This window comes from Neophocaena asiaeorientalis, unplaced genomic scaffold (genome assembly GCF_003031525.2).
Source record: "Neophocaena asiaeorientalis asiaeorientalis breed wild unplaced genomic scaffold, Neophocaena_asiaeorientalis_V1.1 scaffold138, whole genome shotgun sequence".
Classification (NCBI taxonomy): domain Eukaryota; kingdom Metazoa; phylum Chordata; class Mammalia; order Artiodactyla; family Phocoenidae; genus Neophocaena; species Neophocaena asiaeorientalis.
This window is the reverse complement of record NW_020172632.1, coordinates 4,535,104-4,558,918: the sequence shown is the minus strand read 5'-3', so window position 1 is coordinate 4,558,918 and position 23,815 is coordinate 4,535,104. Positions and strand designations below refer to the sequence as shown.

General features: G+C 44.2%; 1 protein-coding gene across 1 annotated transcript in view; it reads left to right on the top strand.

Annotated features, from left to right (window-relative positions):
* Positions 1 to 23,815, top strand: part of RAB3B (RAB3B, member RAS oncogene family) — a 58,064-nt gene that overhangs the window by 18,674 nt on the left and 15,575 nt on the right. Inside the window, exon 3 of the mRNA XM_024739278.1 lies at positions 23,583 to 23,701. Within this exon, the coding sequence (XP_024595046.1) occupies positions 23,583 to 23,701 (119 nt within the window). The remainder of the gene's footprint in view (positions 1 to 23,582; positions 23,702 to 23,815) is intronic.

The window sequence follows — 23,815 nt, the reverse complement described above, 5'->3', positions numbered from 1 at the left end:
GGCAGACTTATGTCTATTTCAAGAATAAATTCTAAACTGACAAAGGGCAGAAGCCGGCAGGATCAGTTAGGACTTGTAATAATCCAGGCTGGGGATGATGGTGGCTTGAAGTAGGGGAGTAGCAGTGGTGGTGGTGAAGGTGGTCTGTGGTGGTAGTGAGAGTGTGTATACACTGAAAATATTGTTAACAGGATTTGCAGATGAATTGGATGTGGGAGAGAAGGAAGGGGAGGAGTCAAGGATGACCCCAAATGTTTGGGCTAAGCAACCGGAAGGCTGACGATGCCTCTGACTGAGATATGGAAGACTTCAGGGAAAGCAGGATTTGGGGAGACAATTGGGGACTGAGTTTTGGTTATGCTAAGTTTTAGATGCCTATTAGATAACCAAGTAGAGATACAGAATAGGCTGCTGGATAAATGAATCTGCAGGTCAGGGCAGAGGCCCTGGATGGAGATATAAATTAGCAAGTCATTAGCATAGAGTTGGTATTTAAAAGAAGCCAACAAGATCAACAAGGGAAGGAGTGAAGATAGAAACATTCTAAGGACGGAGACCAGAGACATTCCAATACGAAGATGCTGCTAAGATGAGGAAGAATCGCGAAGGAGACTGAAAAAGAGCAACTGAAAAGGAAATGTGTGGGACCTTTGCAGCCAAACAGAGAGAGTTTTCCAGAGGGAGAAGAGATAACTGTGTCCAATGCTGCTGCTTAGTCTATATGAGGACTCAGACTTGTCCACTGGATCTAGCAGCAGGGAGTTCATTGGTAACCTTGTGACCTGTTTTGGTGGAGTAGTGGGGATGAAAGCCTGCTAAGAGTGGGAGAAGAGAAACTGGAGACAACCAAGTGTACATAGCCCTTTCAAGCATTTTTGCTCTTTGGAAAAAGAGACCACTGAGTGGTAGCTGAAGGTGAAGGGGGATGTGAGTCAGAAGAGGTTTTTGGGTTTTTGTGTGTGTGTGTGTGCGGTAAGTGGGCCTCTCACTATTGTGGCCCCTCCTGCCGCGGAGCACAGGCTCCGGACGCGCCGGCCCAGCGGCCACGGCTCACGGGCCCAGCCGCTCCGCGGCACGTGGGATCCTCCCGGACCGGGGCACGAACCCGTGTCCCCTGCACTGGCAGGCGGACTCTCAACCACTGCATCACCAGGGAAGCCCCGGTTTTTGTTTTTTAAGATGGGAGAAGCAGCTGCGTGTTTGTGTGTTGGCGGAACAATACAATAGAGATTCACAAACCAAGCAACCAACAAAGAAACAACACAAAACTGACACTATAGGAGAGAGAAGAGAGTTTCTGGGACAATATCCTTGAATTGGTGAGAGGAGATGGGATCACAAGCAGAGCGCGAGTCCTTGCTAGGAGCACAGACTGTGCATCCATATTAACATGGCAGAGCACAGAAGGAGGGGCCACAGGAGCAGCTAGGGGCTACATGTGCTGGTGGGAGTACTCTTGGATACAATTTTTGGGAGGAATAGGAAGCAAGGTCTTCAGCTGAGAGAGGTTAGGGGAGGGGCGTAGAGATTCAAGGAAAGAGGAGGAAGGTGGGAGAGTGAATAGACTAGGGAAATAAAATTTGATTGCTGATTGGCATTAAGGCTCCACTTGAAATTAGGGATCGTAAATTTAAATTTATGAATTTGAAGCATGGTTGTGTGTTTTCCTCCAATCATGTTTTGCTCTGTGGATGCAGTCATAGAATAGGCAGCGAGCTGGCTCTAATGAAAGTATTGTTTTGCTGAATGACTATGACAAAGCAATAGAGAGCCAAGAGAGTCAGGAGGTTGTGCGGGAAGCCATTGTCATAATTGGCCATAGAATTCAAGCTGGGCAGAGAAGAGGTGATGATATAAGGGCAGTGAAACGATGATAGAGGTTTAAGACTTTTGCAGCTGGTAACTAGAAAGAATGAGCTAGAAAGATCGCTAGGATCTGAGAGTGGGAGGTTGAAGTTCCTATTGGTATTGACAAGGTGCAGGGCATGATTGTGGGTGAGTGGCTGAGGTAGGGGTGGAGATCAGCATCACTGGAGGAGAGGAATTTGAGGGAATGAGAGTTCAAGATGTAGGAAGGCTCACCTCTGTGACTATGAAATCACCAAGAATTATGGAGAGAGTAACAGTGAAGCAGGAGCTGTTCACTGGTCAGCAGAGGGATGAGTGGGTGGCATAATCTCATGATGTGAGATCCAAAGCTGGAGGCCGTTTTGTTTTTTGAAGGAGAGAAAGAGAATGATATGCAGGCAGGGGTGAAAAGCAATAACATGTATCCCACTTTCTGGCCCAGAGATTCAAAGGTGGTGAGAGAGGAGCAACCATCAACTTGGAGGCTTTGGGAGAAGCCGTGTCCTCGAGGAGAACCAGGTTTCGATCACAGCAGGGAGGTGAAGAAAACACCCAGACCAGAGGCTGAGGAAAATGAGATTTTCCTGATGACCGACTATGGGTTTCAGAAGGCCCAGGGAAAGGTTTCAGTGGGGAGAGGAGAAGATAGGATTAGAAAAGATGATGTACAGAGCTGTATGGGAATCAGAGTCCAGTAATTCGGGATAGCCTGGGAGACTTGGGCTTCTTGCCATGACTCACATGAATAGAGGGATAAAAAGTGCAACAAACCAAATTGTAACGCAGACAGATGGCACCAGGGCAGACAGTGGTTGTGTGGGGTCGTGAGAGGAGGGATAAGGGCCTTGCTTCCTTTTTTTTTTTTTTTTTGCAGTACGCGGGCCTCTCACTGCTGTGGCCTCTCCCGTTGCAGAGCACAGGCTCCGGACACGCAGGCTCAGCGGCCATGGCTCACGGGCCCAGTCGCTCCGCGGCATGTGGGATCTTCCCAGACCGGGGCACGAACCCACATCCGCTGCATCGGCAGGTGGACTCTCAACCACTGCGCCACCAGGGAAGCCCCCTGTTTTCTTTTTTTTATGAGTTAAAAAAAATTTTTTTTGGCTGCACCACGCAGCAAGTGAGATTAGTTCTCCAACCAGGGATCGAACCGCCACCCCCTACATTGGAAGTGCAGAGTCTTAACCACTGGACTGCCAGGGCAGTCCCGGGCCTTGCTTCCTCTTAATCCCTGCTTTTAGAGGCCCAGAGGCTGGCAGAGCTGCCATTCTTACTCAGAATGCCTCCCTCTCCATTTCACACATCTGTAATTGTTGTGGCAATAATCAGCAACCACCATTTATGTAAAATATCCTCACCAGTAAAATGGGGCTAATAATACCTCCCTCAGGGTTCGCGTGAGCTGACAGTGGCACTGGCTAGGGGCCGGCACTGGCTAGTGGCCAGCACTGTGCTCAGTGCTTTTAGCAACTCATGTCATCCTTACAACAACCTTGTGAGCTAAGTATTGTTATTATCCCTGTTTTACAGATAAGTAAACTGAGGTCCAGAGGAGTTAGATAACTTAAGTTCATACAAATAGTAAGTGGTAGAGTCCAGATTTTAATCTAGGTATGTTTGACTTCAAAACCCATGTATGCCCCATGCCCTGTACCCCACCCTCCTTGTTATATCTTTACATACATAAGGACTTGGGTGCTCAGAAAGCACTCAATAGATGGTGAAAATGTTAAGAGTTATAATTATTGGGCAGCAACTATATACTGTACAGGTATTTTACATGCCTTTTTTTTTCTTTCTTTTTTAAGTCATTGCAATGATGGTGCACAAAACTGGTGAGAAAACTAAGACTCAAAAGTTAAGGAACTTGACCAGATATTATCAAAATTAGTAAATGAAACAACGGGAATTCAAAATTAAGGCTGTCTGCTGCCAGAACTTGTGTTCTGTTTACAGTCAACTGCCTTCTCCATTCTTCCCATTGCCCTGTGATGCCCCAGGGACCTCACAGGTGGTTGACAGTCAGTGTCACAGCTGAAACTTGGAGTTGCGTCTCCAAGGAAACACTCTCAGAAAGGGATGGGTTATCTGTTGCAAACTATCTCCCGTTAACTTTCTAGCTCCCCTCCCTTTCTACCAGCCCTCCTCTCTCTCCAACCCCTACAGCTTCACAGGTGATTCTAATGGGCATCACTATCCATGTATGTCATTAAGTGGTTTGACACTTAATGTAGTGCTCTGTGAGGAGCTGCTGCACGTTCTGGCAGAGTGGGAGGAGGGGTGGGGGCTTCCTTAGTTGTGGTAGAAGTAAAATGAAAACATGGCACCGGCAGTGTGACAAGTTATGATGTCTCTGAATCTCCGTTTCCTCAGCTGTAAAATAGGAATAACATTAATGGCTACTTCTTAGTAGTGCAGTAAAGATTAAGGAGACAATATAAGGAAAGGACCTAGCATGGTGCCTGTAACATATTAGGTGCTCAATAAACTTGCCCACAGTCGCACAGTGAGTGGTAGAGCAGGATAACTCTACCACTATTGAATGTTCTACTGTGCTGTACTGTTGTGATTGGTCTTGGTTACTGCCGATTTTGAGATTGAAGCCATGGCATTTACAGGGTAGAGTTCATCAGCAGAGAAATTAGATATGAGCCATGGACCTTTTACTCCCATTTTCAGTGGGGGATGGAGAGAGAAGCAGTGCTCTGCCCCTGAAGATGCCCAGTTACCTTCAAAGGCAAGAGATTCTCCTAGCTTGCTTGGGTCCTGCCTGATATGCTGCTAAGGGCAGGGGCAGGAGTCGGGGAGGCCACTCGACTGAGGATTTATAATTCCTTGCTTCTGCAGACTCCCCTTTCCCCCACACCATGGCCCAGCACCATTGCCCCACACCTTGGGTTGCCAGGTGACAGCTGGAAACTCTTACCCTCTCTGTACGCCTGTGCTTCTCACATTCCTCTGTGAAGACTGTCAACTCTGTGTTAATGACGCAGAGGCTCTGAGCTCAGGCCCAGGGTGGAGGTGGAGGAGAGGGGAGATGATGGGAGGTCAAGTCCAAGGAGGTGTCTATGCTCCCACTCTTGAGCACCCCAACCACTGCCACCAGCTTAAAACTGAGGCTCCTCCTTTATTCTTCTCAGCTCTTGTCCTACTCATCCAGTTGTTCATAAGAACCATTAATTCTATCCCCCAAATTTCTCTTGAATGCATCCCCTCCTCAGTTCTGTTCCATAAACATTTATCCAGAGCAAACTGAGCCTGGCACTCTGCTCCTTTCCTACCTCGGATTCTTGTTCTCTCCCACTTAGACTGTATCAGAAGCCCCAGTAGATCTCCCTGCCCTCAATCTTCCTCCCTCCATATGCTCTCCGATCACTGTCACTCCACTGCTTAAAACCCAGGGAGGGCTGCCCATCCATACCCAGTAAACTCCTTGCCTGGCATTCCAGGCCCTTTCTTGCCTTCCCAGTTCCATCTTCAGTCACTCACCCTTCAGGCAGTCCACACTCCACCCATGCGTTCTCCAAACTGCCAATCCAAACACAGCATGCATTTTAAAAAAACCCAAACTTTATTTTTTAGAATAGTTTTAGATTTGCAGAAAATTTACAAACGATTGTGAGGAGAGTTCCCATTTACCCCCTACCCAGTTTCCCCTATTATTACCCCCTTATATTAGTATGGTACATTTGTGCTAATTAACAAATATCGATACCTTATTATAAGCTGACATCCATAATTTATTCAGATTTCCTTAGTTTTTTACCTAATATCCCCTTTCTGTTCCAGGATCCTATCCAGGATACCATAATGCATTTAATTGCCATGTCTCCTTAGGCTCTTCTTGGCTGTGAGAGTTAGGATGCAATTTTTTACTACTTCCTTCCCCCTCTCCTTAGAGATTACCCCTCCTCCCTATTTCTCACCAGGAAACTTCCATTTGACTTTAAAGACTCAGTTCAAGTATAACCTCCTCTGGGAATCCTTTCCTGACCCACCTCTCCCCGAGCCTGGATTAAGGGCCCCTCCTTTACTTCCAACACTCACCAGTTGTACTGTGTCTGGAACTTACCTGTCTTCCTCTCAGATTGCAGGCTCCCTGAGGGCAAGGGCCAGGTCTGATACATGTCTATAGCTCTATCACACAGCACAAGGCCTGGCAAGGAGTAAGCATTCAATAGAAGTTTGCAAAATAAAAGTGAGTTCTCAGGCTGAGCTTTATACCTCTCAAAGTTAAGGCCAGCATTCTCCGTGCACCTGACATGTCCAACCCTTCTCTTGGCCTCAGATCAAGTTTTACCTCCCCAGGAACCTCCTCTAGCCCGTTCTACTCCTCAGTGGCTGGGAGGCTTGGGGTTTCTTTCGGGTTAGTCTCTGTGGAATGGACATGCTGCTTTCTTCCCTGCTTTCCTCTCAGAGCCCTCTGGATACCAGTCCAGTCAGATCATCTGGTACATCTGATCTCATTTGATCCTGAGGAGGATCTTGTCGTCCTCATTATATACATGAGGACGCTGAGGCCCAGAGAGGTAAAGTGCTTGTGCTTTACTAGAGGTCACACAGCTTGATTACGTGAGACTTGAACCCAAACTTCTGTGACTCACCTCCAAACATTCCCACTGGACCACACAATTTCCACATATAAAAAGTGAGACCTGGGCTTCCCTGGTGGCGCAGTGGTTGAGAGTCCGCCTGCCGATGCAGGGGACACGGGTTCGTCCCCCGGTCCGGGAAGATCCCACATGCCGCCGAGCGGCTGTGCCCGTGAGCCATGGCCGCTGAGCCTGCGCGTCCGGAGCCTGTTGCTTCGCAACGGGAGAGGCCACAACAGTGAGAGGCCCGCGTACCGCAAAGAAAACAAAAATACAAAAAAACAAACAAAAAAAAGTGAGACCTAACCACAAGCAACAATTAAGTGCTGTTCGGGAGCCATTCCAGTATAGCCCAGTCTCTTCTGCAGGGAATGTTCTAATAGGGCTGCAGGCTGAACCCACAGTTCCATAAACTGGCTGAAACTTTCAGTTTTCTCCACTAGGACTTGGGGAGGAAGAGAAAAGGGAAGTAAGAGAGAAGAGAAAGAGTGAATAGAGAAAATCAGAGGTGATTCAAAGGTTGGACATTGTGTCCAGGCTCCCATGAGGTGCCATTTTGTGGGGAGAGAAAACGTACCCTTTGGATACTATCCTCCCCCACTGTCATGTTGCTGTGTCAACTGATTGAGCCCAAGGCCAGCTACCAGCAGAGGCATAATTAGCTCTTTAATTTCCTTCCAGCGGAAGTTTGCTCGGGCAGTTATCAGCCCTGCTTTCTTGGGTTCCTCCCTCTTCGCACTTTCCTCCAGCTCCAGCTCTCCAGGAATCTGAGGCCTGTCCTGGATGTGGCACCAGGGGAAGAACAGCAGATTATCAAGGGCAAACTGTCAATTAAATGATTATGACTAATGTTTATACAGAACTTTACAGATACCCAAGCACTATCACAACACTTATTTCATTTTATCTACCCAACAACACCAAGAAAAGGATATTCATTTTGCAGCTAACGAATGGGCTCAGAAAGTTAGATAACTGGTTCAAGGTCACGTGCCAGGAAGCGGCAGAGCTGGAATTTGAACTCAGATGTGCCTAACCCCCAAATCTATACTCTTACCACTGCCCCTCACAGTACTCACTCATTAATGCTTGCTGTGTTTAATTAAATGACATGTAAGTGCTAAAGAACACTAAAATTAAGGGGATGATGAGAATGAGGATTTTAAGAGGCTTCTTGGAGGAGGTGATTCCCCTACCCCCTGAGATGGAAACAGAAATAGTGCCAAGGTATAGAATTAAAAAATATGTATATATATAATATATGTTATATATTTTTGGTCTTGTTCCCAAAGGGATTTAAATGGCAGAGAAAGATTAGACGGAGGGAGGGACTTCATCTTTTTTTTTTTTTCAGTTTGGGCAGACTCTAGGATGATTTTTTTTTCTAAGTATGCTGCTCCAAACGATCTCCCAGCAGTTCAGTCAATACTATAAAACAAAAAACAAAACTAGAAGAGCTTATAGTCTGGTGGAGGAGACAAACACCTTGGCAATTCATATTTCATTAGAGAGGGGGTAGAAAAGGGCTTAGGAAGGCTGTGAGGTCAGATTGTCTGGTTCAGATCTTTAACCAGCTGTATGACCTAAGGCAAGTATTTAACCTCTGTGTCTCAGTAACTTCACCTGTAAAATGGGTATAATAATGGAATCTCTCTCCAAAAGTTGTAAGAATTTGCATAGTAACTGGCATACTCTTAGTCTCAACAAATGGCAATCAGTCATCACTTCTGCCTGGGTATTGGAGGAAATGTGACTCATTGAGGAGGAAGCATTTGAACTGAATTCTGAGTAGTGACTGGTTCAGCAGGGCAGGGGATCAGGCTGATCCAGGCAGAGGGACCAGCATGAGAAAAGCAAAGAAACTTTGAGGAGCACAGTGTTTGGGACCTGGGGGATTAGCTCAGAGTGGTTAGAACCTGAGGAGAAAAAATGGGAGGGGTGGCAAAAAAGGCAGTGAAACTGTTGGATTAAAAAAACAGGAATAAGTGTAGCATTCTAGCATCCTGGAAGGCAGTATAGCACAGGGTTTAAACTCCCAGCTCCAACATTTGTTAGTTTGGGTGAGTACTTAACTTCTTCGTGCCTCAGTTTCTTTATCCTACCTGCCTCAAAGAGTTGATTGTGAGGATTGATGAATAATGCGTGAAAAATACTTGTCACAGTGCTTGACACTTGGTAAATACTCGTTTCATGTTAGCAGTTATTATTATTACTATTTATCCTGACTCCTTAGAGCTAGAAGGGACCCTAAAAATCATTTAGTCTAATATCCCTGTTTTAAAGATGGAGAACCCAAGGCCCAGAGTGTGTGGGGGGATGGTATTCATAAACCCACAAAGCAAGTTAATGATCGAATTAAGTCATACCCAGGCCTCCTGACTCCTGGCCTGCACCATGTGGCCCCCTTACTATCATCAGGCTGCCTCTGACAGGTTCCCCCTCCCTCTTCAGATGATTGTCTCCCCTCCCTTGTAAATAAATTTCAAGGCATTTGCTTTGTGGAGCTGAGTGTTTATCCTATTTTTAGAACACTCTGGCACCTGTATGCAAATGTTCCTCAGGGGACTTGTCTGCTATGGTGACTTGGGCCAACTCCCAAAAGAAAGCAGCTATGAGACCAAAGGGAAAACACAGCCCAGGGCAGGATGGAGATCCTGGACTGTCTTTCTAGTTAAGTCCCAGAAGTCCTAGGGAGTTCATTCTAATCTCTTACTTACCCTGTATATGTCAACTCCATATGTCTCTGTTTGGAAATGAGTTCATAAGAGGGTCTCTGGGCCAGGCTTCCATCCAAGGTTTAGGACTTATGATGTTGTGTCAGAAGGTGCCATGGAACCCAGGCCTGTGGATTCACATTTAAAATAAATAAATTCACATTTATTTAGCTCTGGTGCTGGCTCAGATTCTTAGGAATTATTTCTTACTATCAGGAAAATGGAAGTAATGTGGGGGTTTGGAGACAGAAAGGCTTTATCAGACAACCTGATGGTTTTGCCCTGCAGAGCTGGAGAGAGATGGGACTCGTGAGACGACAAAGAGGGGAGAGCAAGGCCTCAAATACCTCCCTCATAGAGGTCGGTGTCTCCTGGCCCTTGACATAAGCAGCAGTGTCCCCATCCTCAAAAGCCTCACCATTTAGCACACACTTACTGAATGTCCTCTAGGCAATAGGCCCTATGTTGGGTGCCACTAAATCCCTCAGTGGTTCCCTATTCCCTTCCAAACAATGTCCAAGTGCCTGGCCTGGCATTCGATACCTCCACGATATAGCTCCAACCTCACTTCCTATTTTAAGTACTGTGTTTCAGAAACTGAAAATGCTATCAATAAGATATATCCTTATTTCAGAAATGCTGAAACGTGCAAAGAAATGGGCATCTTAAAATCCATATAATATTGTATTTACACTCAGGTGAAAATGGAACTGCTTGTACTCTCCCCAGCTGCCATGCTGTTTTAGGCTTTACTAGTTTTCTTTTCTTTTTAGCTGTTTATAATGGAAAATTACACACATACACTCAAGTAGGGAGGCTAACTAGTACTTGAACACCATCATTCATCTACAATGATGATCAACTCATGATTTATCTTCCATATTTTTCCCATATCTCCTTCTCCTTGGACTATTAATAATAATAGCAACTGCTATTAATCATTATGGGTTTAGTTTTTCTTAATTATAAAGGTAACATATGCTCATTAAAAAATACTTTGAAATTATATCCAAGCATAAAGAAGAAAATATTACTGACATTGTGGTTGGTTTCTTTCCAGTTTCTTTTCTATGAATTTTTAACATAGTTGAGGTCATAATGTATATTCAATTTTATATCCTGCCTTTTTGAAGGTAAAACTATGACATAAGTACAGCTAAATTGTTAGAAAATCTTTATAAATATGTTTTTTAGCCACATTTTTATTGGAGTATAATTGCTTTACAATGGTGTGTTAGTGTCTGCTTTATAACAAAATGAATCAGTTATACATATACATATATCCCCATATCTCTTCCCTCTTGCATCTCCCTTCCTCCCACCCTCCCTCTCCCACCTTTCTAGCTGGTCACAAAGCACCGAGCTGATTTCCCTGTGCTATGAGACTGCTTCCCACTAGCTATCTATTTTACATTTGGTAGTGTATATATGTCCATATATACACTACCACTCTCTCACTTTGTCCCAGCTTACCCTTCCCCCTCCCCGTGTCCTCAAGTCCATTCTCTAGTAGGTCTGCGTCTTTATTCCTGACTTGCCCGTATGTTCTTCATGACCTTTTTTTTTTTTTTTAAGATTCCATATATATGTGTTAGCATACGGTATTTGTTTTTCTCTTTCTGGCTTACTTCACTCTGTATGACAGACTCTAGGTCCATCCACCTCACTACAAATAACTCAATTTCGTTTCTTTTTATGGCTGAGTAATATTCCATTGTATATACGTGCCACATCTTCTCTATCCATTCATCTATCGATGGACACTTAGGTTGCTTCCATGTCCTGGCTATTGTAAATAGTATAAATATGTTTTTAATGACTTCATTGTATTTTATAGGGAAGATATACCATATCTATTCATTAACTCTTTCATCAACAATGTTTGTTGCATTTACCATATTTTGGGCACTCTAAACAGTGGTAAAGTAATGAGGCACAATCTCTGGCCTCTCAAAGTTTAGTTGTTCTCCATTGTTTGAACGTTTAACTACTTTTCAATTTGGGGCTGTTATGGATAACGTTGCAGTGATCAGTGATCATCTTTGTGTGTAGAACTTTTCCTAGGTTTCAGATTATTTCCTTTAGATAGATTTTCAGTAGTGAAATTCCTATTGTACTCTACCTTGGCCAGAATCAAATATTATCTTAGTTTAATTTTAGCTAATTTAATAGGATAAAAATGGTATCATTATTTCAAATTGCATTTCTCTGATTACTTACTGAACAATCAACTATATGTTTATTAACCATTTGTCTTCTGCAAATTGCCTGACAAGGGTCCTATTTTTATCACCAGCAGTTTCTTAGTACAAGACCTGACTCTCATTTCCTTTTGGTTGCTGTGACCTGGGGATATATTAAGTATAATCTTGTTTCAAGCCTCTCTTTTTCCTCCTGACCCTCTCCCACATCACTTCTTCCCCCATTTCTTCCTGTCTTGAAGGGGAGTTGGGTGAGTCACCTAAAGTGTACAGCAGGTGGCAAATTAAGCGAATTCCCTAAAGAGACTTCGCAGAATGCTCTGAATGGTGCTGATGTCAATTGGGAGGCAAAAAGCCTGAAGAGGAAATGGATTGGCAACTGTAATGCTAAATTTGACCATGCCAAAGCACTGGGGTGTTAGGGATGATGGTTCTTTCAGGAGACATCTTTAAAATACCTGCTACGTGCCTAGATCTGTGCCAGGTACTGATGAAGGCATATTAGCTGGAGAAGACACAAATGAAATAGGTCATACTTAATAGTCAACTATGTACATGTCTAAGGCGTTCAGACTAGGTGGAGATGTCCAGCAGTTGGAAATTTCCATCTGAAACTTGGAAGTAAGGGGCCCAGGGGATAAAGAGCCAGTTTAGGAGACAGAGCAGGAGCAGGGGAGTTGTAGGGAGAGCACTGGTGAAGCGAGGTTTCAGAGGAGCTGAGGAAAGGAGGGGTTTTGATAAGAGGAGTATGTTTGGGGCATGTCTTCTTTGTTATTTAAGGCAACAGAGAGATAATATTACTCAGCTTCTCTCATTCATTCATTCCTTTGTTCATTCAGTATTTTTGGAATACCTGCCAGGTGCCATGTATTGCTCTAGACATTGTTCCTTTTATTACAGAAATAAAAGGCATAGCCCCAAATCCACAGTCTAAATGAGGATTTATAGATGAGAATTGAAACAAATCCCTGATATAGGTTCTGTGATCCATTCATTCAAAAATATTTATTGGGCTTCCCTGGTGGCGCAGTGGTTGAGAGTCCGCCTGCCGATGCAGGGAACACGGGATCGTGCCCCGGTCCGGGAAGATCCCACATGCCGCGGAGCAGCTGGGCCCGTGAGCCATGGCCGCTGAGCCTGCGCGTCCGGAGCCTGTGCTCCGCAACGGGAGAGGCCACAACAGTGAGAGGCCCACGTACCGCAAAAAAAAAAAAAACAAACAAAAAATTTATTGAACACCTAAGATATGCCAGGTGCATTGAGGGGCAATGAAAGGAACCCCTATAACTTTCAGTTTATCTGCATGAAGTAAAATGTAGTATCTACATCTTAGTGGAAAGTATCTGTGAGAGGATTTGAGGTTTTAAGGGTTTTGTGTGAGATCAAGGCTAAAAATAAGAACCAGGGCATTCATCTCTTTGAGCGCAGATTCCTCATCTGCGGGAGGGAGTGACCCTATATGTACCTGTCACAGGATTTGTCACGTGTGAGGTAGCTTCCCCGCTAGTCTGAGAATTCCGAGGGCAGGGATCACGTGGGTTTTACTCACCGGCACAGTGTAGGCTCAGTAAATATTTGTGTAATTGATGACTCTCACAGGGACTTTCTAGATCTAATATTCTGTGCTCTGCTATGGCTAAATTAAAGGCCCAACTACATTCTGTGAAGGCCCAGAAAAAATGTTGCTGGATCCCAAGGAACTTCCTAGAATAGGTGCCCTTTGACTTGGACCTCAAAGGTTAGATGGGATTACAGTGGGCAGGGAAGTCCTGGATTCCAGTGACCTCTTTCCTGCCCTCTGCCCTCAAGGATCTACCAGTTACTACCTATGTGCACTTGGACTCCAATTTTCTCACTTGTAAATCAATAGTGACAATAATTCATGGTGTGCTGGAAAGGATACTGGATGTGGAGTCAGAATATTTGCATTTGAGTCCCAGCCTAACCAAAAAATAAGTAGCTGCATGACCTTAGGAAAGTTACCTCTCTAAGTCTCAATTTCCCTACGTGCAAAATAAAGCAGTCAGACTGGATGACCTCAAAGACTGGTTTCTTCTGGCTCTAAAAAATCTGTATCACAGGGTCATTCTTAGGATCCAATGAGATGATGCAACAAAAATGCTTGTAAACTATAGGGTGCTCTGAGTGTGGTCTGTACTACTGAGGACAGATGGGTGTAACACCAAGCCAGCTTTAACGGAATACTCTTTCCTTTCCTCAGTCCTCTGCTTCTCCTTGGCCACACTGAACCTCCCTGGAAAGCTCTCTCCCTCGGCTTTCCTCCCATTCCCATGGGACATAATGTCTCGGCTCCCAGGTGCTGCAAAATACAAAGGGCTTGGAGCTTGGCAGCTGTGGGTTGGGGCACAGGGTGAGGGGAGAACCAGCCCAGAAGCTCTTATTACTTGCATCCCTGGTGTCATCATCCCCACCCCCCAACCTGGCCTGGAGGGAATGAATTGAAGAGGGGGGGATGGAGGAGTTTGGCTGGGGGAGCATGTATATAACAGGGCAGGATCCAGGGATGGAGGCCCCAGAGATAACCTCTTGCTAGTTGTGTGACCTCTTAAGTCTGTCACTGCTCTGGGCCTCCCTCTTTTGTCTATAACATGGAAAGGAATCAGAAAGAAGAGGTGACCCTTTTCTCACAGGTGCTTTTCCAACCAATACTGAGGTTCTAAGTGAGTTTTCCCTCCTCAGCACATAATCAGCCTTTGAGTTTCATTCACCAGCATTCTTAGTAAGTGTCTACTATGTGCCAGATGCTATATTTGAGGGCCTGGGATTTAGCTAAATAAAGATTGGGTCTCAAGATGCTCATAGGGAATTCCCAGGTGCCAATGGTTAAGACTCTGCACTTCCAACGCCAGGGCCCAGGTTCGACCCCTGGTCAGGGAACTGAGGTCCCACAAGCAAGCCGCGCACTGTGGCAAAAAAAAGACGCTCATAATCTGGAAGAGGAGACAGATGAATGAACCAGTAACTATAATAAATGTGATGTGTGCGATGATACAATGCCAAATCATAAAAGGGCAGAGGAAGAAGTTACTTTGTCAGAGGAGAGGAGGCCAAGGAAAGTTTCCGAGGATGTGACCTTGAAGAAGATTGTGAATTATAAAAGAGAAAGGGGATTTCAGGCAAAGATCAACATATCAGGTTAAGGCCCAGGGGTGTGAAGGAGCAGTGTTTGGTAAACCACTAGTTAGGCAAAGCTGGAACTCACTGGTTCAGTGGAGGAATGGGAGGGAAGAAACTGGAAAGGAAACCTGAGTAGATCCTGAAGGGTCTATGTTCTATGGAGTTGCTTGGACCCCATCGTGTGGGCAGCCGGGGAAGGGATTTAGACCCAGAGTAAGGAGATGAGATTTGGATTTTTAGAAATTCCCATCTGACGTTCAGTGTGCTCTGTCAAAAATGTTGCAGTCACCCACAAAATTCACCCTTTCAACCAGTATTTTTTGGAAATCTCCCCCACCCCATGTGCCAGGGCTGTGCCAGGCACTGGAGACACAATAGTAGGCAAAACCAGACATCCTGTTCTTGTGGCCCTTGCAGTTTGGCAGGGAAGACAGACTTTAATCAAATAATTACACAAATAAATACAAAATTACAGTGGAGAGGAGTGCTAAAAAGAAGTATATGGTGCCAGGAGAACCTGTAATTGGAGCATTTGACATTGCCAGGATGGTCAGGCTAGTTCCTCTACTGAGCTGAGCTCCAAAGGAAGAGTGTTGCCTCAAGGAAAGGTGCTAGAAGGCTCTATGGGAATGGGCTTCTCCTGCCTCAGAATCCCCATCCAATGCACATTTCTCTTTCCAGTCAACAGACACTGTAGACTTCAAGTAGGTATGTGTAGTATTCAACCTTTTATCTTCAGGACCTAGCCAACACTTGCCACAGAATCAGTGCCCAGTGAAGATTTGAAAAAAAAAAAAAAATAGAAAGGAAAAGGAGCAATACCCTCCCTTTAGGCACTTTAGATATTTGAAGATAGCAGTACGATTCCCCAAAGCTTCTTCCTTCCTTCAGTTGCTTCTCCCATGACACAGTTTCAAGTTCCCGTCACTGTTCTGGTCATTCTGTTTAATTGTGGTACCTGTCACACGTGATTTAAAACATCAGGGATGTAGCCCTGTGCCATGTGCATTGGTCTCTTGGAGTCAGAAGACCTGGTTTTATTTAAGCCTCTTTTCATCATTCACCTCTTCAAGGTGCAGTTGTTTTGTGTGTGTGTGTGTGTGTGTGTGTGTGTGTGTGTGTGTGTGTAATGGAGATATTGGTTCTTCTCTTACAGGATTTCTCTGGGAACTAACTGAGATAATAAGAAAAAAACTTTGTAAACTCTAAGAACTAAACAAACCTAGAACTTAAATATTTGGAGGGCTGCCACATGAGTGAAAAAATAGATTTATTCTTTGGGTCTCCAGAGAACAGCGTTAAATCAATGAATAGAAATTACCACATGCAGCTTTCAGCTCTATGGAAGGAAGAAATGTTCTAATACTCAGAACTGTCCATCAGTGGTGTGGCTGCCTTTGGAGGTGGTAGGCATCCAACATTGGGAACACTCAATGTAAGTATGCTGTAGAAGGAATTCCTTTTTTAAGTGAGCGGGCGGATTGAGTAACTTCTAAGATTTACTTTTAATTTTAGAACTCAACAATCTGATAGTCAAGACAAGTGGAGGAGCTGGGAGGGGGCATCTGTGGCAGAGAGAGTAGCATGAACAGACATATGGAGCAGAAATTAGTATTGCATGTGTGGGTGACAAGGAGGAAACTCCAGAAAGAAATGATGGATCTGTGTTGGATCAATGATTCAATCAAGACAGAGAACATAACTAATATTGTTGAGCACCTGCGTGCCAGACACACGTGATTCCATTTAAGCTTTGTGGGTGATTTCCAGCCTTACCCTCTGGTGGAGGGGAGATTGTTGGCCTTAGGAAGTCTTAGACATGGTTGGAGGATCTCCTATCTGGAAGGCTTCAGGGTGGGCTGGGTCCTGTCCTGAGGGGCAGAGAGGGATTTAGAATACACAGTCTGGTTGGGCTATAGGCTGTGCTGAAAATACACACTTGTTAAAAGACCGAATTTGAATCCTGACTCTGCTTCCTTATAGCTTGTGACTCTAGCAATTTACTTAACCTCTGTGACCCTTGTCCTGCTTCAGGCTGACATAATAATTAAGAGAAATAACGTAGAGCAAAGGGCATCCCAGGAAGAGCACAGGCTTTGGAATCAGACCTAGCTTTGAATCTGTCTGCCATGAACTGGTTGCAAGGTTGTAGGCAAGTTATTTAAATTTTTCTCATTTGTAAGTAAAGATAACAGTATTTCAAGGCTGTTTTGAAAATTAAGTACAGTAGGAAAAGTGCTTAGCATAGTGCCTGGCACATAGCAGTTTTATTTTGTTAGTACAAATAATAAGATCCCATATATAAAGCACTTATCAAAGCACCTGGCACATAGCAAGTGTCTGTCGGCCACGCTGACAGGGCTGCTGCAGGCCAGGATGGTGGCTTGTGCATCATGGTGTCCGCTCTCTGGCATAAGGCTCTGCCCATATGAAGAGCTCAATGAGTGTCTGCTTCGTAGAAGTGAATTGATTGCTCTTGATGACACGGTCTCCTTCCTCAAGTAGCCAGTGAGTCATGCCTCTTTCTTTCTCCTCCTTCCTGTCTCCTCTTTGGTTCTATTTCTGACTCTCCTCAGTGGGAGGGGAATCAATGTTCGTCAAAGTGATTTTTAAAAATAAAAGAGAGAGGGAGGTTTAGAAGTGATTCTCTGGGCTACTTTCTATTGAGCACAGGGTAGTGAGAGCTGGATTGTTGTTTCCAACCTTGCTTTTCTTTAGATGAATAACAACAACAACAATATCAACAGTAATAGCAGTAACTACTATGAACTTCATTGAGCACCTACTATGTGCCTGGCACTCTGCCAAGCTCTACCAGTACATTGTCACTGATCCTCACATAACCACTTCAGGGCTGGTATTATTATCACCACTTTATTGCTGAGGAAATTAAGGCTTAGAAAAGTAAAATAATAATGAAAATGACAAATACTCCTATATTTGAGTATCTATTATGAGCCAGACATTTAAAATAATCTTAGTTAATTACAAACACCCTACAAAGTAAGCATTATTATTCCATTCAAATCGTGAGGAAGCTGAGCCTCAGAGAGATGAAAGAACCAAGCTGTCCAAAAGCACACAGTTGATGAGTGGCAGAGCTGGGAGTCAGACCAAAGCCTGATCAACTCTTTTTTAAATTTTTATTATATTAATTTTTTTTTTTTGGCAGTACGTGGGCCTCTCACTGTTGTGGCCTCTCCCGTTGTGGAGCACAGGCTCCGGACGCGCAGGCTCAGCGGCCATGGCTCATGGGCCCAGCCACTCCACGACATGTGGGATCCTCCCAGATGGGGGCACGAACCCGTGTCCCCTGCATTGGCAGGCAGACTCTCAACCGCTGCGCCACCAGGGAAGCCCCAACTCTTTTTTAAAAATACATTTTATTTATTTATTTATTTTTGGCTGCATTAGGTCTTTGTTGCTGCCTGTGTGCTTTTCTCTAGTTGTGGCAAGCGGGGGCTACTCTTCATTGTGGTGGGCGGACTTCTCATTGGGGTGGCTTCTTCTTAGTTAATTACAAACACCCTACAAAGTAAGCATTATTATTCCATTCAAATCGTGAGGAAGCTGAGCCTCAGAGAGATGAAAGAACCAAGCTGTCCAAAAGCACACAGTTGATGAGTGGCAGAGCTGGGAGTCAGACCAAAGCCTGATCAACTCTTTTTTAAATTTTTATTATATTAATTTTTTTTTTTTGGCAGTACGTGGGCCTCTCACTGTTGTAGCCTCTCCCATTGTGGAGCACAGGCTCCGGACGCGCAGGCTCAGCGGCCATGGCTCACGGGCCCAGCCACTCCACGACATGTGGGATCCTCCCAGATGGGGGCACGAACCCGTGTCCCCTGCATTGGCAGGCAGACTCTCAACCGCTGCGCCACCAGGGAAGCCCCAACTCTTTTTTAAAAATACATTTTATTTATTTATTTATTTTTGGCTGCATTAGGTCTTTGTTGCTGCCTGTGTGCTTTTCTCTAGTTGTGGCAAGCGGGGGCTACTCTTCATTGTGGTGGGCGGGCTTCTCATTGGGGTGGCTTCTCTTGTTGCGGAGCACAGGCTCTAGGTGCGCGGGCTTCAGTAGTTGTGGCTCGTGGGCTCTAGAATGCAGGCTCAGTAGTTGTGGTGCAAGATCCCTCCGTGGCATGTGGGATCTTCCCGGACCAGGGATGGAACCCGTGTCCCCTGCATTAGCAGGCAGATTCTCAACCACTGAGCCACCAGGGAAGTCCAAAGCCCGCTCAACTCTTAACTCATCCATTCCCTTTCTGTCTGGCCACTTTCTGCTCCTTGAGGGAAGCATCATATTGAGACCCTGGGTGGAGGCATCCCTGGGCAGGTTTGAATGAGAAGGAAGTGGCACATGGCATGAGACTCATTCACTCCTGTTGGGCAGACCCTGGGAAGCTGGCCCTGCTCCTGGGGCTGACTGTGGAAGTACAAAAATATGCCTAAGTGACATTTACTCTGTTTCAGGAACTGTTCCAAGCATTTTAGATATAATAACGTTCTTAATCTTCACGATAACTTTGTGAAATAGGTATTGTTATTATTCCCATTTTATAAATGAAGAAACTAAGGCCCCGAAAGGAAAATTGCCCCAGAAGGGGATTACTGAAGAGCATGAATACCAGGAGACAGCAATCATTGGGAGCTATTTTAGAGGCTGCCTGCCATTGTCACATAGTAAGTGCTAAAACAGGGGTTTATACCCAGAAGTCTAATTCCAGAGACCGTGCTCCTAACCTTAAAACTATATGGCCTTTTTGTTTAGCAAGGTGGTGATTGAATCCCTACTGTGTGCATAGCCCTGTGCTAGGCACTGGGAGTACAGAGGTGAAACTGATTCCATGTCCAAGCTCATTTATTATTCTATACCAGGATTTCCAATTAATTGGGCATCAATTGGGTGGCAGGACTCTTTGTCAAAGAGCTGGGGCACAGGGCCAGGCTCCAGGCAGAGATAAGAGACTGGAAACTCTCATAGAGAAATGGTATAATGTGGGTGGAATGAGAAGAGATGAGAACTGCTGGCAGTGCAGTTGCTCAGAAATCCTGCTTGGGCCTTTAGATCACCAGTCTGGACAGGTGGCTTAATTCTAAACCCTACAGGACAAGATTTAAGGTCTGAGCCTGTAGATTGGAGAGAGGAGTCTCATCTGTTGTGTTGGCTCTGAGGAGCTCAGGAAGCAGAGGTAAGAGCGTGGGAGGGGAGGATCAAATTCTGCTGCAGTGTTTCATAGGTACACACACACACACACACACAGAGCTTTTGTGAGATATGGCAGACAGTGAATATTTCTCTAATATTAGTGCCTAAGATTCCTGTGTTAGATGTTTACTCACTCACTCTCACTCCTCACTCACTCAATCATCTATCTCTTCATTCATTCTTTAATTCATTCAGCCACTCACCCATTCATGAGCTGGATAAAATTCTGTTTGCCAGAACTCTTAGGGAGAAGTACTGTGTGTGGTCAGAAGGAATACTCTGTTAGGCTGCTTGAGGTAAAGAGTAAGACACCCAAAAACCTGCTCAGCAAACAGAAGATGGTGATTCCTATGCTCTCCAAGGATGGTGGGTGTGTTAAATGCAGATTTTGTTTTGCTGAGTAATGTGCAAGTCTGGGTCAGAGCTGAATTGCTCAGGACATGAAGAAACTGAGCCCTGCCAGAAACAAAACCCATCTGTCATCATGCCCTGTAAGTCACCTCTTAAATACCTCTTGAGTCTATTTCTACTCCATCCTCATTGCTACCACTCTAGTTCAAATCCGTCTTAGGTTGCACCTGAACCACTGCAAAGATCTAACCAACCAGCTTTCCTGCCTCCCATCTCTACTTCCTCCAGTTCATTCTCCACATCAGAGTCAGAGTGATCTTTCTAAAGTTCAGATCCAATCATGTTAATCTCCTGTCTCAAAATCTTTGACCCTAAAAAGATCAAGTTCAAACTCCATAGCATGGCATTCAAAGCTCTTTCTAGCTTCATCTACTCACTTCCCACCGTTCCTTAAGTTCTTCTGGAATAGTCACTGGAAAAAAATCTTCCTTCTGCCAAAATACCCTTCCTTCACTTTTCTGCTTGGAAAATTCTTCTTTCGGAAAATCCCTGTTTGTCTCCTTCTGTTACCAAGTAAGCACATCTGTAGGTAATGCTCCTGGGCTTGGTACATGGGAGTGGCTATGCCATCTACCACATTTCCCATTCTCCTCCTGGGCGTATTATAGGATTGTGCTTTCTTGGGTACGGGCATGTGACTTGCTTTGGCCAGTGAATGGGAAAAGTGGAAGAGCCAACACATGACTCATACACTTTCTTTCCCTCTTGTAGCCACCCTGTCACTCTTTTTTTTTTTTTCGGTACGCGGGCCTCTCACTGTTGTGGCCTCTACCGTTGCAGAGCACAGGCTCCGGACGCGCAGACTCAGCGGCCATGGCTCACGGGCCCAGCCGCTCCGCAGCATGTGGGATCTTCCCAGACTGGGGCACGAACCTGTGTCCCCTGCATTGGCAGGCGGACTCTCAACCACTGCGCCACCTGGGAAGCCCCACCCTGTCACTCTTTATCCTGGAATGAGGAAGACAAAAAGCAGAGTACCCAGACAACCCTTGATGGATATGTAAAAATAGTGAAAAATAAAACCTTGTTTTTGAAGCTGTTGAGATTTTGAGATTGCGTATTATTGAATAACCCAGTCTACCCTAACTGGTACACTATCTCTGCTTTGACATCTTCCATAACTACCTAAAACCACCATGTTTCTACTTTATCTGACTTGTGTAACACATTTTCTTTATGCCACATACCCGGTACTGATGACATACTGCCACATATTGCTATTATGAGTTCAGTGGTATGTCTTAGCCACCTCTTTACTTTTACTGAGGCTTCCTTAGGGCAAGGATGGTCCTTGTTCCATTTCTGTGTCACACAAAGTATGGTTCATAGCCAAGGCAATATACTGTAATGGGTGTAGGAGTCAGACATACTTGTTTTGAATCCCAAATCTTACATTTGATGGGCAATCTCTCTGAACTTCAGTTTTCTCATCTGTAAAATGGGAGTAATGATATGTACCCTACAGGGTTTTTCTAAAGTTTGTGGATAACAGGTGCAACATATGTACAATTAATGGCAGGCTATAATTCTTATTGTTCTCATTATTTGTTTTTTTTTTAACCATTTATTTAGTTAGGCTGTGCTAGGTCTTAGTTGTGGCATGCAGGCTTCTTATTTTTTTATTTTTTAATTAATTAATTTATTTTTGGCTGCTTTGGGTCTTCGTTGCTGCGCATGGGCTTTCTCTAGTTGCGGTGAGCTGGGGCTACTCTTCTTTGTGGTGCATGGGCTTCTCATTGAGGTGGTTTCTCTTGTTGCAGAGCACAGGTTCTAGGTGCACAGGCTTCAGTAGTTGTGGCACACGGGCTCAGTAGCTGTGGCTCGCAGGCTCTAGAGCACAGGCTCAGTAGTTGTGGTGCACGGGCTTCATTGCTTCGCGGCATGTGGGATCTTCCTGGACCAGGGCTCAAACCCGTGTCCCCTGCATTGACAGGCGGATTCTTAACTACTGTGCCACTAGAGAAGTCCAGCATGCAGGCTTCTTAGTTGTGGTGTGCAGATATCTTAGTTGCGGTGTGCAGACTTCTTAGTTGCAGCGTGTGACTCTTAGTTGCAGCATGTAGACTTCTTAGTTGCAGCATGCATGTGGGATCTAGTTCCCCGACCAGGGATCGAACCCAGGCTCTCTGCATTGAGAGCATGGAACCTTTCCCACTGGATCACCCGGGAAGTCCCTATTTGTTTTTATTATCATTATGGATAGTGTTCAGTAAATGCCTGTGGATAAATCTTTCATTGATTGAGGTATAATGGTATGTGCATTGGACTTAGAATCAGAAGTCCTAGATTTAAGGCATAGCTTTTGTCACCAGCATTGTGGCCTTGGAAAAATCACTTACCCTCTCTGCATTTTTGCATTCTCAACTACAAAATGTAAATACTGATCCCTACCTCATAGAGATTATTATAAAATTTAAATAAGTAATATATGAGGAAATGTTTTATACGTGCTCAAGTATCACACATCTAAAACTAATGATTCAGAGAAGACCGGCTGGCCCCTCACATAAGGACCATGTGGGCATTGTGAAGCATCCCAGTGTACTCCAGTAACACTTTGTTGTGGGGCTTGGCTTATCTTGCTTACATGTTTGTCTTTCCAACTAGACTGTGAGCTGCTTGAGATAAAGAATTGTCTTCGTCTTTTTTTAGTAAAAATGTTTGTTTCTCCTTATATAAGTAATACATGCTTAGCATAGAGGAAATAAAAATAGCTGAAGAAAATGAAAATCCTGGTAATTCTTATCTTTCATACAGAGATAATCACTATTAACCTTTTGATGTGTTTCTTTCCAGTTTTCTTCTCTGCATATATAGTTATGAAACTGACATTATATCGCACATACAAGAATTGTTCCATTATAATAAATATTCTTATATAAATAAACACATTAAAAATCTTGTATTTTAACCATTCTCCTATTGTTGAATATATAGGTTGATGTCAGTTTTTCAATGTCTAAATAAAGTTGTAAGAAGCATTTTTGTGCATAAATATTTGTCTGATATTCTATTTTTGTAGAAAAAGTTTTTAGAAGGAAAAATTTCTAGTTCAAAGGATACAACTATTTTTAATGCTCTTGGGACTTCCAAATTGATTACCAGAAAGATTGAACCAAGTGTCATTCCCACAAGCAAGGTATGAGGTTATACATCTCACTACATCCTCAACTATAATGGGAATTATAATTAAAAATAATGTTAAAACCTATTAATATAATGATTATCCATTTACATTTCTTCTGTGAATTGTTCTTTACTCCTGCTCATTTTTCTATTGGGATTTTAATTATCTTCTTATTAATTTCTATGAGGTTTCAGAAACCATTTTATTCTAGTCACCAAGTACAATAAAAGATACATAATAGGTGCTCCTTAAATATACTTTGGATGATTTTAATTGTCCTGGGGACTCTTTAGAAACAAAGCAGACTTTCTAGGAGGCTGACACTTTCCTTTTCCCACCCAGGACACGGCTGGACAGGAGCGGTACCGGACCATCACCACAGCCTATTACCGTGGAGCCATGGGCTTCATCCTGATGTATGACGTCACCAATGAGGAATCCTTCAATGCTGTCCAAGACTGGTATGAGATTTGTTCCTTCACCCACTCATCAAACTGTTCATGAAAACCTAGTACGTACTAGGCTCTGTGCTATGTGCTAGGGAAACTCGAATGAATCAGACATGGCTCCTGTCC